This window comes from Salmo trutta, chromosome 23 (genome assembly GCF_901001165.1).
Source record: "Salmo trutta chromosome 23, fSalTru1.1, whole genome shotgun sequence".
Classification (NCBI taxonomy): Eukaryota; Metazoa; Chordata; class Actinopteri; order Salmoniformes; family Salmonidae; genus Salmo; species Salmo trutta.
Genome location: NC_042979.1, coordinates 34,836,883 through 34,850,145, shown reverse-complemented (window position 1 = coordinate 34,850,145; position 13,263 = coordinate 34,836,883). Strand labels below are relative to the sequence as shown.

General features: G+C 46.0%; 1 protein-coding gene across 6 annotated transcripts in view; it reads right to left on the bottom strand.

The window, feature by feature from the left end:
• LOC115159881 (zinc finger FYVE domain-containing protein 16) overlaps positions 1 to 13,263 on the bottom strand; it is a 50,350-nt gene that overhangs the window by 27,427 nt on the left and 9,660 nt on the right. For 5 of the 6 annotated variants that reach the window (XM_029709968.1, XM_029709972.1, XM_029709971.1 and 2 more), the window contains exon 4: positions 2,735 to 2,843. In XM_029709968.1, coding sequence (XP_029565828.1) covers positions 2,735 to 2,843 — 109 coding nt within the window. The remainder of the gene's footprint in view (positions 1 to 2,734; positions 2,844 to 13,263) is intronic. The other variant, XM_029709970.1, reaches the window with a different exon arrangement.

Sequence of the window (13,263 nt, the reverse complement as noted above, 5' to 3'; positions counted from 1 at the left end):
AACCTGGTCTTAAGTTTTTACGCAGTCCCACACACACTCAAAGCAAAGTAAACACTTTCACACAGGCTGTGTAAGAAAGCACTTTAGGCACTAGGCTCTCTGATACAATGTAGCTGTTTTAGCCTTGAGATTACAATGCACATCTAACTTAACCGAAGATCCCCGGCCATTCTCAGGCTGTGTCTGAAAACTTCACTAGCTGTTAAGTCCTTGCTTCCTCAATTCCTCGGAAAGCCAATTAGAGGAGGTCCAAGAGAGGGACATTGGGTCCTCTCCTCCAATGAGCTTTGAGAGAAATTGAGGAAACAAGGAGAGAGGAAGCAAGCATTCCACGGCTGGTGACGTTTGCTACACTGTGACCAAGCCACAAACAAGCACAACAACTTCCAGCTAAAAAACAGGGCTGTTCATCAGTCATGTGTTGCTCTAAATATAATTCACCTTTATAAAGCAACTCTTCTAACACCGTACCCAAACCAGCAGCACACGTGTTCATCAGTCATGTGTTGCTCTAAATATAATTCACCTTTATAAAGCAACTCTTCTAACACCGTACCCAAACCAGCAGCACACGTGTTCATCAGTCATGTGTTGCTCTAAATATAATTCACCTTTATAAAGCAACTCTTCTAACACCGAACCCAAACCAGCAGCACACGTGTTCATCAGTCATGTGTTGCTCTAAATATAATTCACCTTTATAAAGCAACTCTTCTAACACCGTACCCAAACCAGCAGCACACGTGTTCATCAGTCATGTGTTGCTCTAAATATAATTCACCTTTATAAAGCAACTCTTCTAACACCGTACCCAAACCAGCAGCACACGTGTTCATCAGTCATGTGTTGCTCTAAATATAATTCACCTTTATAAAGCAAGTCTTCTAACACCGTACCCAAACCAGCAGCACACGTGTTCATCAGTCATGTGTTGCTCTAAATATAATTCACCTTTATAAAGCAACTCTTCTAACACCGTACCCAAACCAGCAGCACACGTGTTCATCAGTCATGTGTTGCTCTAAATATAATTCACCTTTATAAAGCAACTCTTCTAACACCGTACCCAAACCAGCAGCACACGTGTTCATCAGTCATGTGTTGCTCTAAATATAATTCACCTTTATAAAGCAACTCTTCTAACACCGTACCCAAACCAGCAGCACACGTGTTCATCAGTCATGTGTTGCTCTAAATATAATTCACCTTTATAAAGCAAGTCTTCTAACACCGTACCCAAACCAGCAGCACACGTGTTCATCAGTCATGTGTTGCTCTAAATATAATTCACCTTTATAAAGCAACTCTTCTAACACCGTACCCAAACCAGCAGCACACGTGTTCATCAGTCATGTGTTGCTCTAAATATAATTCACCTTTATAAAGCAACTCTTCTAACACCGTACCCAAACCAGCAGCACACGTGCGCCATCGTGCACAAATTGACTTTGTCCCCCCACACCAAAAGTGATCATGACATGCAGGTTGAAATATCAAAACAAACTCTGAACCAATTATATTAATTTGGGGACAGGTCGAAAAGCATTAAACATTTATGGCAATTTAGCTAGCTAGCTTGCAGTTGCTAGCTAATTTGTCCTGGGATATAAACATTGAATTGTTATTTTACCTGAAATGGACAAGGTCCTCTACTCCGACAATTAATCCACACATAAAACGTTCAACCAAATCGTTTCTAGTCATCTCTCCTCCTTCCAGGCTTTTTCATCTTTGAACTTTATATGACGATTGGCATTTAATAGTTATCACGACGACCGACCAAACTCAGTTCATCTTTCAATCACCCACGTGGGTATAACCAATGAGGAGATGGTATCTGCTTCTATAAACCAATGAGGAGATGGTATCTGCTTCTATAAACCAATGAGGAGATGGCACATGGGTATCTGCTTCTATAAACCAATGAGGAGATGGGAGAGGCAGGACCTGCACCGAGTTCAGCGTCACAAATAGAACTGACTTCTATTTTAGCGCTTGGCAAGGCAGACGCTCGTTGGCGTGCGTGAGCAGTGTGGGTGCAATAATTGAATAACATGTATGTTCAAATATATTTTTGTAACTCTCGCACACGTGACACGAGTGGTGTGGTCAGCATGTAACAGACCATGTCTGTTAATGACAACTCCAGACATGGCCTGTTAATGACAACTCCAGACATGGCCTGTTAATGACAACTCCAGACATGGCCTGTTAATGACAACTCCAGACATGGCCTGTTAATGACAACTCCAGACATGGCCTGTTAATGACAACTCCAGACATGGCCTGTTAATGACAACTCCAGACATGGCCTGTTAATGACAACTCCAGACATGGTCTGTTAATGACAACTCCAGACATGGCCTGTTAATGACAACTCCAGACATGGCCTGTTAATGACAACTCCAGACATGGCCTGTTAATGACAACTCCAGACATGGCCTGTTAATGACAACTCCAGACATGGTCTGTTAATGACAACTCCAGACATGGCCTGTTAATGACAACTCCAGACATGGCCTGTTAATGACAACTCCAGACATGGCCTGTTAATGACAACTCCAGACATGGCCTGTTAATGACAACTCCAGACATGGCCTGTTAATGACAACTCCAGACATGGCCTGTTAATGACACACACGCACACACACACACACACCTCACTGTATATTAGCAGACAACACATACATTCTTAAACATGTGTATGATCTTCTAGACAAAAACACACTCAAACCTTGGGTCTTACTTCTGTGTACGGTCTCGAAGCAGACGACACACACCCGGGCCTCCTTGTCCAGGTACTTGAGCTTGCATCTCCTGTTGCAGCAGATGGCACAGTACACCTGTGTCACGGGTGGGAGGACAACCATCAGGCAGGAGACAAACACTACTGCAACACATCACTATACACGCAATCTACCTGAAGTTATTCATGCAATGTTAAGTGTGTGAGCCATGTCTTGCCCTAGCATAAAGAAAAGCAGTAAATTAAAGGAATAATTGATAGAATTGATTGTGCAGCAATTAAGAAGAGAAGTCAAAGGAGGTTGTAAAGTACATTAGACTAGTCCTCTTTATACAGTACCATGGCATTGTTGAATACTCATATCTGATTGGCTTGAAGAGCATTCTAGAGCATGTATTATTTCCCTATAACGTACAGTATATCAGCACGGTAGAATTCAATGGCTGCAATTCATTCATACATGTTCTATGTTTGAGCTGCTTTTGAAGCAAAAGTCGAAATGAAAACATTACTTACATTGTTGAATTTTATTTTCATAATAGCAACCTAAGACTGTTGGTTTGGTTAGCTAAACTAGCAAGTCAGTTTGTTTGGCTAAAAAGGCAACTACTGTAGCTATCTAGTGAACTTGCTAGCTACTTCAGTGGATGGTGAACACATTTCTACTGACAAATAAACACATTTCTAGAGGAAAATGTGTTACATTATAGCCATGGTATAAAAAGGGATAATCAATTCGGGGCTCTATGCGTTCTCCTGAAATGAATGCAACTCTGTGGAAGGTTAGTTCCACGTCGTTCATTATTTTCAACAGAACACATAACCCCTCACTGATTATCCCTTCCATATCCTGTTGTACTGCAGTAAGTAGCTTATAGTGTTAAAGCCCCTGGGACTCCTGTGTAATGCTGCTTTAAATCAGTGTGGGCTGTTAGGGCCTGAGCTCTGGCTTTAGTCACTGGGCTGTTAGGGCCTGAGCTCTGGCTTCAGCCACTGGGCTGTTAGGGCCTGAGCTCTGGCTTTAGTCACTGGGCTGTTAGGGCCTGAGCTCTGGCTTTAGTCACTGGGCTGTTAGGGCCTGAGCTCTGGCTTCAGCCACTGGGCTGTTAGGGCCTGAGCTCTGGCTTCAGCCACTGGGCTGTTAGGGCCTGAGCTCTGGCTTTAGTCACTGGGCTGTTAGGGCCTGAGCTCTGGCTTCAGCCACAGGGCTGTTAGGGCCTTAGCTCTGGCTTTACTCACTGGGCTGTTAGGGCCTGAGCTCTGGCTTTAGTCACTGGGCTGTTAGGGCCTGAGCTCTGGCTTCAGCCACTGGGCTGTTAGGGCCTGAGCTCTGGCTTCAGTCACTGGGCTGTTAGGGCCTGAGCTCTGGCTTTAGTCACTGGGCTGTTAGGGCCTGAGCTCTGGCTTCAGCCACTGGGCTGTTAGGGCCTGAGCTCTGGCTTCAGCCACCGGGCTGTTAGGGCCTGAGCTCTGGCTTCAGCCACCGGGCTGTTAGGGCCTGAGCTCTGGCTTTAGTCACCGGGCTGTTAGGGCCTGAGCTCTGGCTTCAGCCACCGGGCTGTTAGGGCCTGAGCTCTGGCTTTAGTCACCGGGCTGTTAGGGCCTGAGCTCTGGCTTCAGCCACTGGGCTGTTAGGGCCTGAGCTCTGGCTTCAGCCACTGGGCTGTTAGGGCCTGAGCTCTGGCTTCAGCCACTGGGCTGTTAGGGCCTGAGCTCTGGCTTCAGCCACTGGGCTGTTAGGGCCTGAGCTCTGGCTTCAGCCACTGGGCTGTTAGGGCCTGAGCTCTGGCTTCAGTCACTGGGCTGTTAGGGACTGAGCTCTGGCTTTAGTCACTGGGCTGTTAGGGCCTGAGCTCTGGCTTTAGTCACTGGGCTGTTAGGGCCTGAGCTCTGGCTTCAGCCACTGGGCTGTTAGGGCCTGAGCTCTGGCTTTAGCCACTGGGCTGTTAGGGCCTGAGCTCTGGCTTCAGCCACTGGGCTGTTAGGGCCTGAGCTCTGGCTTCAACCACTGGGCTGTTAGGGCCTGAGCTCTGGCTTCAGCCACTGGGCTGTTAGGGCCTGAGCTCTGGCTTCAGCCACTGGGCTGTTAGGGCCTGAGCTCTGGCTTCAGCCACTGGGCTGTTAGGGCCTGAGCTCTGGCTTCAGCCACTGGGCTGTTAGGGCCTGAGCTCTGGCTTCAGCCACTGGGCTGTTAGGGCCTGAGCTCTGGCTTCAGCCACTGGGCTGTTAGGGCCTGAGCTCTGGCTTCAGCCACTGGGCTGTTAGGGCCTGAGCTCTGGCTTCAGCCACTGGGCTGTTAGGGCCTGAGCTCTGGCTTTAGTCACTGGGCTGTTAGGGTCTGAGCTCTGGCTTCAGCCACTGGGCTGTTAGGGCCTGAGCTCTGGCTTTAGTCACTGGGCTGTGTCATGACTGTCCTGATCAGGTCAGGGTACAGGAGACCACCACCCTACAGATTATCTCCCAAACCCCCAACAGAGGAGGAGAGATCTAGGGGTCTGAAGATGTGGGGGTTTTATGACACCTCATGCCCATAATACAGAGAAATTCCTTTGTCCTAACAATGGAGAACTGGCCTCAGAACCTTAAACATGCAATAAAGGGACTTCGGAACAATGGTTTCCGTCAGCCACAATGGTGGTTATGACGAAAAGTGGAATATTAAAATGTATGTAACTTTTGTATTTGTTTTTAAAGGTTAAGAGATGACGTTATTATGAAAACATTGTACCTTTAAGAGTTTTCCCAGTATATGCCTGATGTTTATACATTGTACGCTGTTTGGAAAATATCCAAATCAAACAGAATGTTTTGATAAAGATGAAATGTGAAGTTAGTGTCTAAAATCGAGAACAGAGGAACCCACTTTTCGGCAGCTGTAATGACCGAACTGTGGAAGCTCCTGGGAGTCAAAGCTAAACTCCACATCGCGTACCACCCTAGGAGCTCGGGGGGGGGGTAGACCAGAGCAAACAATCAATTGTCAGAATCTTGAGGAAATATGTGGCAGCCAACCACAAAGATTGGGATCTCAAACTCCCATTGGTACTGATGGCAATCAGAGCCACACGCAACAAGTCTACAGGAATGACACCCTTTGAGATGATGACGGGCCGGCAAATTACCCTTCCTCTGCATCTCCTGTACCAACCGGGAGATGTCGCCGCAGCCACCGCCTACACGGCTCATCAATACGTGACCGACTTGCGGAACCATCTCCAGACTACCTTTGCGTACGCTCAAGGACAATTGGAAAGAAGTGCAGAAGGTGACAAGACCTATTACGACAAAAAAGCCTCACACCAGGTGTTCGAGGTCGGAGATAAGGTGTGGTACTACATATACACCAAACCCGCGGGCGTCGCAACAAAGTTCCTGCCCCACTGGACGGGGCCACACGAGATTGTGGTGAAGCTATCACCTGTAGCTTACCAGATCAAAATCAGCAAAGGTCGACAAACCGCCACATTAAAGTGGGTCCACCGGAACCAAATCAAGTTGTACACTCCCCCCATGGGAATAGAAGGGGTGCTAGCCAGCACCGAATAGATAAAAACCCTAGCAAAAAAACCAGAGGTACTAAGAAAATTCTTAAGTACCCTCAGCTGATCCCTTCCAGGAGACCAGTACGTTGCACCTAATATCTTTTATTCTCTTCCCAGCTACCAGATATACATCTGTTGTCACTAGTGATATCGTCCTGCGCTGTACTGATTAAAAATAAGAAAAACAGAAAAATAGTTGTCAAAACAATTTTTGTTTACGAATACAAATAACTGAAATAATCCAACAATCTCTGATTATGCGTTTCTGTAGGATGGAGTTCCTTTGGATGATCCTGACACTCTGCGCCCTGGTCAAAACCAACCCAGCAGACGTAATCACGAACGGACCCCCTACGGGAATCGTTCTCCGCGACGATCCAGGACTCCTCATAACTAACTGCAGAGTACACACGCAGAGGGTATATGTCCGCCTAGATGCAGAGAATGTGTACCGCCAACACATTCCACCTGCGGCGCATTTGAGTTGGGCCGGGGCTGACTGGACCAGCCAGGCAATTAAGCACGCCCAGCTAGACACTGCCCATATGTTGGCCCAACTCCAAAAGTTCACAGTAACCCAGTCAGAACTAGCTGAGCCCAGGCGAGAAAAACGATTCGTCGGGGCGCTACTATCGATAGGGGCAGCCGTAGGGTCACTATTTGCCCTAGGTACCACTGCCGTCAACGCAGTCAGTCTAGCCACAGTCAAGAGGAATGTTAGGGAGATTACTGAAGAGATGCCACTTATCCAGCAGCAGATGAAGGCACAGGCCCTTAGGTTGCAACATGTGGGAAAGTCTCTCCAGGACACTATTCTGGTGGTCAACACACACGCTACTCTCCTGAACAAAACTATCCTGTCTGTAGGAAAGCTAGCAGAGGTCATGAACCATGACTATGCCCATGTCCAATTGGTTCGATTGTTACTGGAGGATTTTCTCCGTGAAGTTAGCTCTTCTATGGACCACTTGGCCATGAATAGAATCCCCTCATATCTAGTGCCCCTCTCAATGGTGCACGACATATTGACCTCAGCTACTTCAACCACACTAAGGCCGTTACAATCACATTTGGCCTATAGTCTGGGGTCGGCCATCCCAATACACGTTGATGTTGATCGTAATGAAGTGGGTTTTCTACTGACGCTGCCGGTTGTTGAACTGGAGAATATCTATAGATTGAAAACGGTTCTCAATGTAGGATTTTGGCGCGACAGTACCCACGTAAAGATTGCCACGCCCCCAGTTGTAGCTTACCAGGAAAACAACCCAGATTTCTATCTCACCCCTAACCTGCTAATGTGTACTCTAACCAAAGATGTCCACTACCTTTGTCCTAGCAAACCATTTGTCAGGGATAACACTGAGCGTCTTTGTGGTATTAAAGCTATCACCAGCGAAGAACGCTGTAGAGCCAAACTAACAGCCAGGGATGGGGCCACCACCACACAAGTGGAGGTGGTAGGGAACCGATGGTTGGTCAACACACCGTTCGCGTCCGCCACTATGACTTACGAACGCCATGACTCCATCACCCAATTGAACCTCCCCAACCAGACTGTTTTTGTTACGGTACCAGAGGGGGCGATTATTCACGTAGACGACCTCGCTCTATACCACCTTCCCGACGACCGGATAGACACAGAGATTGAAATGCCGGACGCTTTTGCTAAACGTTCCCTTGAGTTACCACAAGCTATTCAATACCAAATCCAGTACGAGGGACCCATGACTGTTGATCTTAGCGTACTGGATGAGGCACTGTTAGTCGACCCGACTGACTACAGACCAAAAGATTGGTCTGTCGCCCGCTCTTGGACGGTGCCGGACAGTATCCTGACTGTTACCATGATCCTTGGTCTCATTTCCCTTGGCGTGTGCACCTACTACGTACACAGGCACACACGTGCAATGGAAGACCTAATGAGGTCTTATACTAGGATCACCCGTGGGACGGAAGCGATCCCGATTTTTGGAAAGGTGGCAATGGATCCGGAAACCCTCTTACAGGGCCCAGTCCCAGCCTCCTCTCCCGAACTCGCTAGGTCAGCCCAGTAATGTCCCTAATGTAAGCTTGGCCTTCAGGGGCCAAGTTTTTCCAAGTGCCTTAACTACCCACCTGCAAGTAGGATCAACCTAGACATGACATTAGAGACAACGCCATGATAGAGCTATTTAGCCAAGGCCTTGGACATATATAGAACATAGTCCATATTAGATGATTAAGGTGTGGTAGACATATTTTGTATACTGTTATGTTTTTATTCCAATTTTTCGTTTCATTACCTTTGACACTTAGGAAGCCTTAGAGCCAAGACACCGCTCCTTTGGGGAGGAAATGTAATGATGTATTGCCTGAGTGTTGTGCGTTATTAACGTCTGCCAAGTTACTGCCTAGGTCCACTAACCGGGATAACCGGACGACGGGCCGGAACACAGAGCCACTGCCAGACCTCCTTGATCCATTCTGGTGGTGATCCACAGCTTGCGGAAAGCCTACCAGGGGGAACCACTAAAGGGGGGGGGGCTGCTCTGATGATCCACAGACCAGGACATCCGATGGTCATTCTTATGGTGGGTTGCAACATGCAGAATCATTCCAAGTTGAACCTACCAGAGGGGGACTGTCATGACTGTCCTGATCAGGTCAGGGTACAGGAGACCACCACCCTACAGATTATCTCCCAAACCCCCAACAGAGGAGGAGAGATCTAGGGGTCTGAAGATGTGGGGGTTTTATGACACCTCATGCCCATAATACAGAGAAATTCCTTTGTCCTAACAATGGAGAACTGGCCTCAGAACCTTAAACATGCAATAAAGGGACTTCGGAACAATGGTTTCCGTCAGCCACAATGGTGGTTATGACGAAAAGTGGAATATTAAAATGTATGTAACTTTTGTATTTGTTTTTAAAGGTTAAGAGATGACGTTATTATGAAAACATTGTACCTTTAAGAGTTTTCCCAGTATATGCCTGATGTTTATACATTGTACGCTGTTTGGAAAATATCCAAATCAAACAGAATGTTTTGATAAAGATGAAATGTGAAGTTAGTGTCTAAAATCGGATTTTTAGCCAAATCTAAGCCTTGCCCCCTTTGACTTGGTCCGCCCAGAGAATCGCCCTAAAGGCTGTTCCACCCACTTCTGACCCGAGGGTATAAGACAGGAGAGTGAAGAATTAACATAGTAGACTATTGACCCCAAGCTGCAGCCAAGGTCTAACAAAGTCGACGAACCCCAAAACGAAACACAAGGTTGAAGACAAAGAAATATTTTTCTACACGAGCTACGGACGAGTAGCTGTGTCTAAGCGGGTGAATTCAAGCCGAACTACCCAGCCTCCACTCTCCATTGAATCGTGGTATCGACACCATTCGAGCCGAAGCTGTGAGCTCTGAGCTACAGAGCTGTCTGTCCTCAGAAGACCCCTTTCCGATCAAGGGTGAGGATCAGACCACTTAGCCAAGAAGGACACTGACATCGTGAGGACAACCAGAGAGTTGCGCCGGAGAACTTCGTCATTTAGAAGCCTAAACGACCCACGCGGAGCTTCCCACCTGAGAACTCCAACACGTAATTACACCATTATATTCTGACCCATAAGAGCGGCAGTTCGGGGCAAGGCTAATTTTAAATAAGCATGGCTGACAGATGAACCCAAATGTATATTTCTCTCGTGTACTTCCTTTATTTCTCTCTCTTTAAAATCCCCATTTTGGGTAACAAGCGCCATAGTGTGTTGGCCCGTTATACTAAGTCCTAATCGATAGCTAGACTGTGTTTTGTGTATGTGCATTTTTATCATCATTTTAGCTTGCTAGTAAATAAATAATCAACTAAGATTGGTGTGGTAAATTCAGTGGTAAAGCCCGGGTCCGTGCAGATTCCCGGATTATACGACTTTCAGATTATGAGACTGTAGAGGAAACTGATTAATTTAGCGACTGTTGTAATCGATATTCTGATATCCTTTGAGTTAATTTGGGAAATAGAAACTCAATCAAAACAATGTTCCCATGGTGCCCCAGGTTAATGAGTTAATAATTGCTTGATTCATTGCTTAATTCATTTAATCACGTAATTATAAACCGTTAATCATTCGATGAGCAACAGTCGTCACATTAACTAATACAACGTCACGACAGCTGTTAGGGCCTGAGCTCTGGCTTTAGTCACTGGGCTGTTAGGGCCTGAGCTCTGGCTTCTCAGACCTCAGAGAAGAGGCGATATATAGAGAACCTGGAATAAGAATGATTGACATGCCTCTATCTGAGTAAGCTATATATAGCAGCAGAGGATGGGGGTATGGTATATAGGCGATATCGTGCCATACTCTGTGATCAAGTGTGACGTATGTGAGCAGGGGACTCCGTGTTGCTTTGTAAACACAAGACAGGAAGTGTTCTCTCTACAAAGAGAAAATAGGTAATAGTCTGGATGAACTGAATCATAGCTAGGTCACTGCTCCACATTGTAACCCACATTTACACTTGAATCCTCTGACTCAGTAAATACAGAAATGTGCTTCATTGGAATTGGCAGTATCGCTGCTGTATTGACGTTAACTGATTGTTTAATTATGTTTAATTGTTTAATTATGAGAGGACGAGATTGCCCTATTTCCATCATTTATTTTCTTCAGTTTCCATTCATATTCAGGATCTTTGTGACTGGGTCACACACTTATACTCAACAAGAACATAATCTCAACATGTCACAATTTCTAAGATTTTACAGAGTTACAGTTCATATAAGGAAATCAGTCAATTGAAATACATTCATTAGGCCCTAGTCTATGGATTTCACATGATGGTGAATACAGATATGCATGTGTTGGTCCCAGATAGACTATATACAGTGGGGAGAACAAGTATTTGATACACTGCCGATTTTGCAGGTTTTCCTACTTACAAAGCATGTGGAGGTCTGTCATTTTTATCATAGGTACCCTTCAACTGTGAGAGACGGAATCTAAAACAAAAATCCAGAAAATCACATTGTATGATTTTTAAGTAATTAATTTGCATTTTATTGCATGACATAAGTTTTTGATCACCTACCAACCAGTAAGAATTCCGGCTCTCACAGACCTGTTAGTTTTTCTTTAAGAAGCCCTCCTGTTCTCCACTCATTACCTGTATTAACTCCACCTGTTTGAACTTGTTACCTGTATAAAGACACCTGTCCACACACTCAATCAAACAGACTCCAACCTCTCCACAATGGCCAAGACCAGAGAGCTGTGTAAGGACATCAGGGATAAAATTGTAGACCTGCACAAGGCTGGGATGGGCTACAGGACAATAGGCAAGCAGCTTGGTGAGAAGGCAACAACTGTCGGTGCAATTATTAGAAAATGGAAGAAGTTCAAGATGACGGTCAATCACCCTCGGTCTGGGGCACCATGCAAGATCTCACCTCGTGGGGCATCAATGATCATGAGGAAGGTGAGGGATCAGCCCAGAACTACACGGCAGGACCTGGTCAATGACCTGAAGAGAGCTGGGACCACAGTCTCAAAGAAAACCATTAGTAACACAATACGCCGTCAATACGCCGATTAAAATCCTGCAGCGCACGCAAGGTCCCCCTGCTCAAGCCAGTGCATGTCCAGGCCCGTCTGAAGTTTGCCAATGACCACCTGGATGATCCAGAGGAGGAATGGGAGAAGGTCATGTGGTCTGATGAGACAAAAATAGAGCTTTTTGGTCTAAACTCCACTCGCCGTGTTTGGAGGAAGAAGAAGGATGAGTACAACCCCAAGAACACCATCCCAACTGTGAAGCATGGAGGTGGAAACATCATTCTTTGGGGATGATTTTCTGCAAAGGGGACAGGACGACTGCACCGTATTGAGGGGAGGATGGATGGGGCCATGTATCGCGATATATTGGCCAACAACCTCCTTCCCTCAGTAAGAGCATTGAAGATGGGTCATGGCTGGGTCTTCCAGCATGACAACGACCCGAAACACACAGCCAGGGCAACTAAGGAGTGGCTCCGTAAGAAGCATCTCAAGGTCCTGGAGTGGCCTAGCCAGTCTCCAGACCTGAACCCAATAGAAAATCTTTGAAGGGAGCTGAAAGTCCATATTGCCCAGCGACAGCCCCGAAACCTGAAGGATCTGGAGAAGGTCTGTATGGAGGAGTGGGCCAAAATCCCTGCTGCAGTGTGTGCAAACCTGGTCAAGAACTAGAGGAAATGTGTGATCTCTGAAATTGTAAACAAAGGTTTCTGTACCAAATATTAAGTTTTGCTTTTCTGATGTATCAAATACTTATGTCATGCAATAAAATGCTAATTAATTACTTAAAAATCATACAATGTGATTTTCTGGATTTTTGTTTTAGATTCCGTCTCTCACAGTTGAAGTGTACCTATGATAAAAATGACAGACCTCTACATGCTTTGTAAGTAGGAAAACCTGCAAAATCGGCAGTGTATCAAATACTTGTTCTCCCCACTGTGTGTGTGTGTGTGTGTGTGTGTGTATATATATATATATATATATATATATATATATATATATATATATATATACACACACACACAAAGGTATGTGGACACCCATTCAAATGAATGGATTCGGCTATTTCAGCCACACCTGTTGCTGACAGGTGTATAAAAACGAGCACACAACCATGCAATCTCCATAGACAAACATTGGCAGTAGAATGGCCTTACTGAAGAGCTCAGTGATTTTCAACGTGGCCCAGTCATAAGATGCCACCTTTCCAACAAGTCAGTTCTTCCAATTTCTGCTCTGCTAGTGCTGCCCCCGGTCAACTGTAAGTACTGTTATTTTGAAGTGGAATGCCTAGGAGCAACAACGGCTCAGCCGCGAAGTGGTAGGCCACACAAGCTCACAGAACGGGACCGCCGAGTGCTGAAGCGCGTAAAATTGTCTGTCCTCGGTTGCAACACTCACTACCGAGTTCCAAACTGCCTCTGGAAGCAACATCAGCACAAG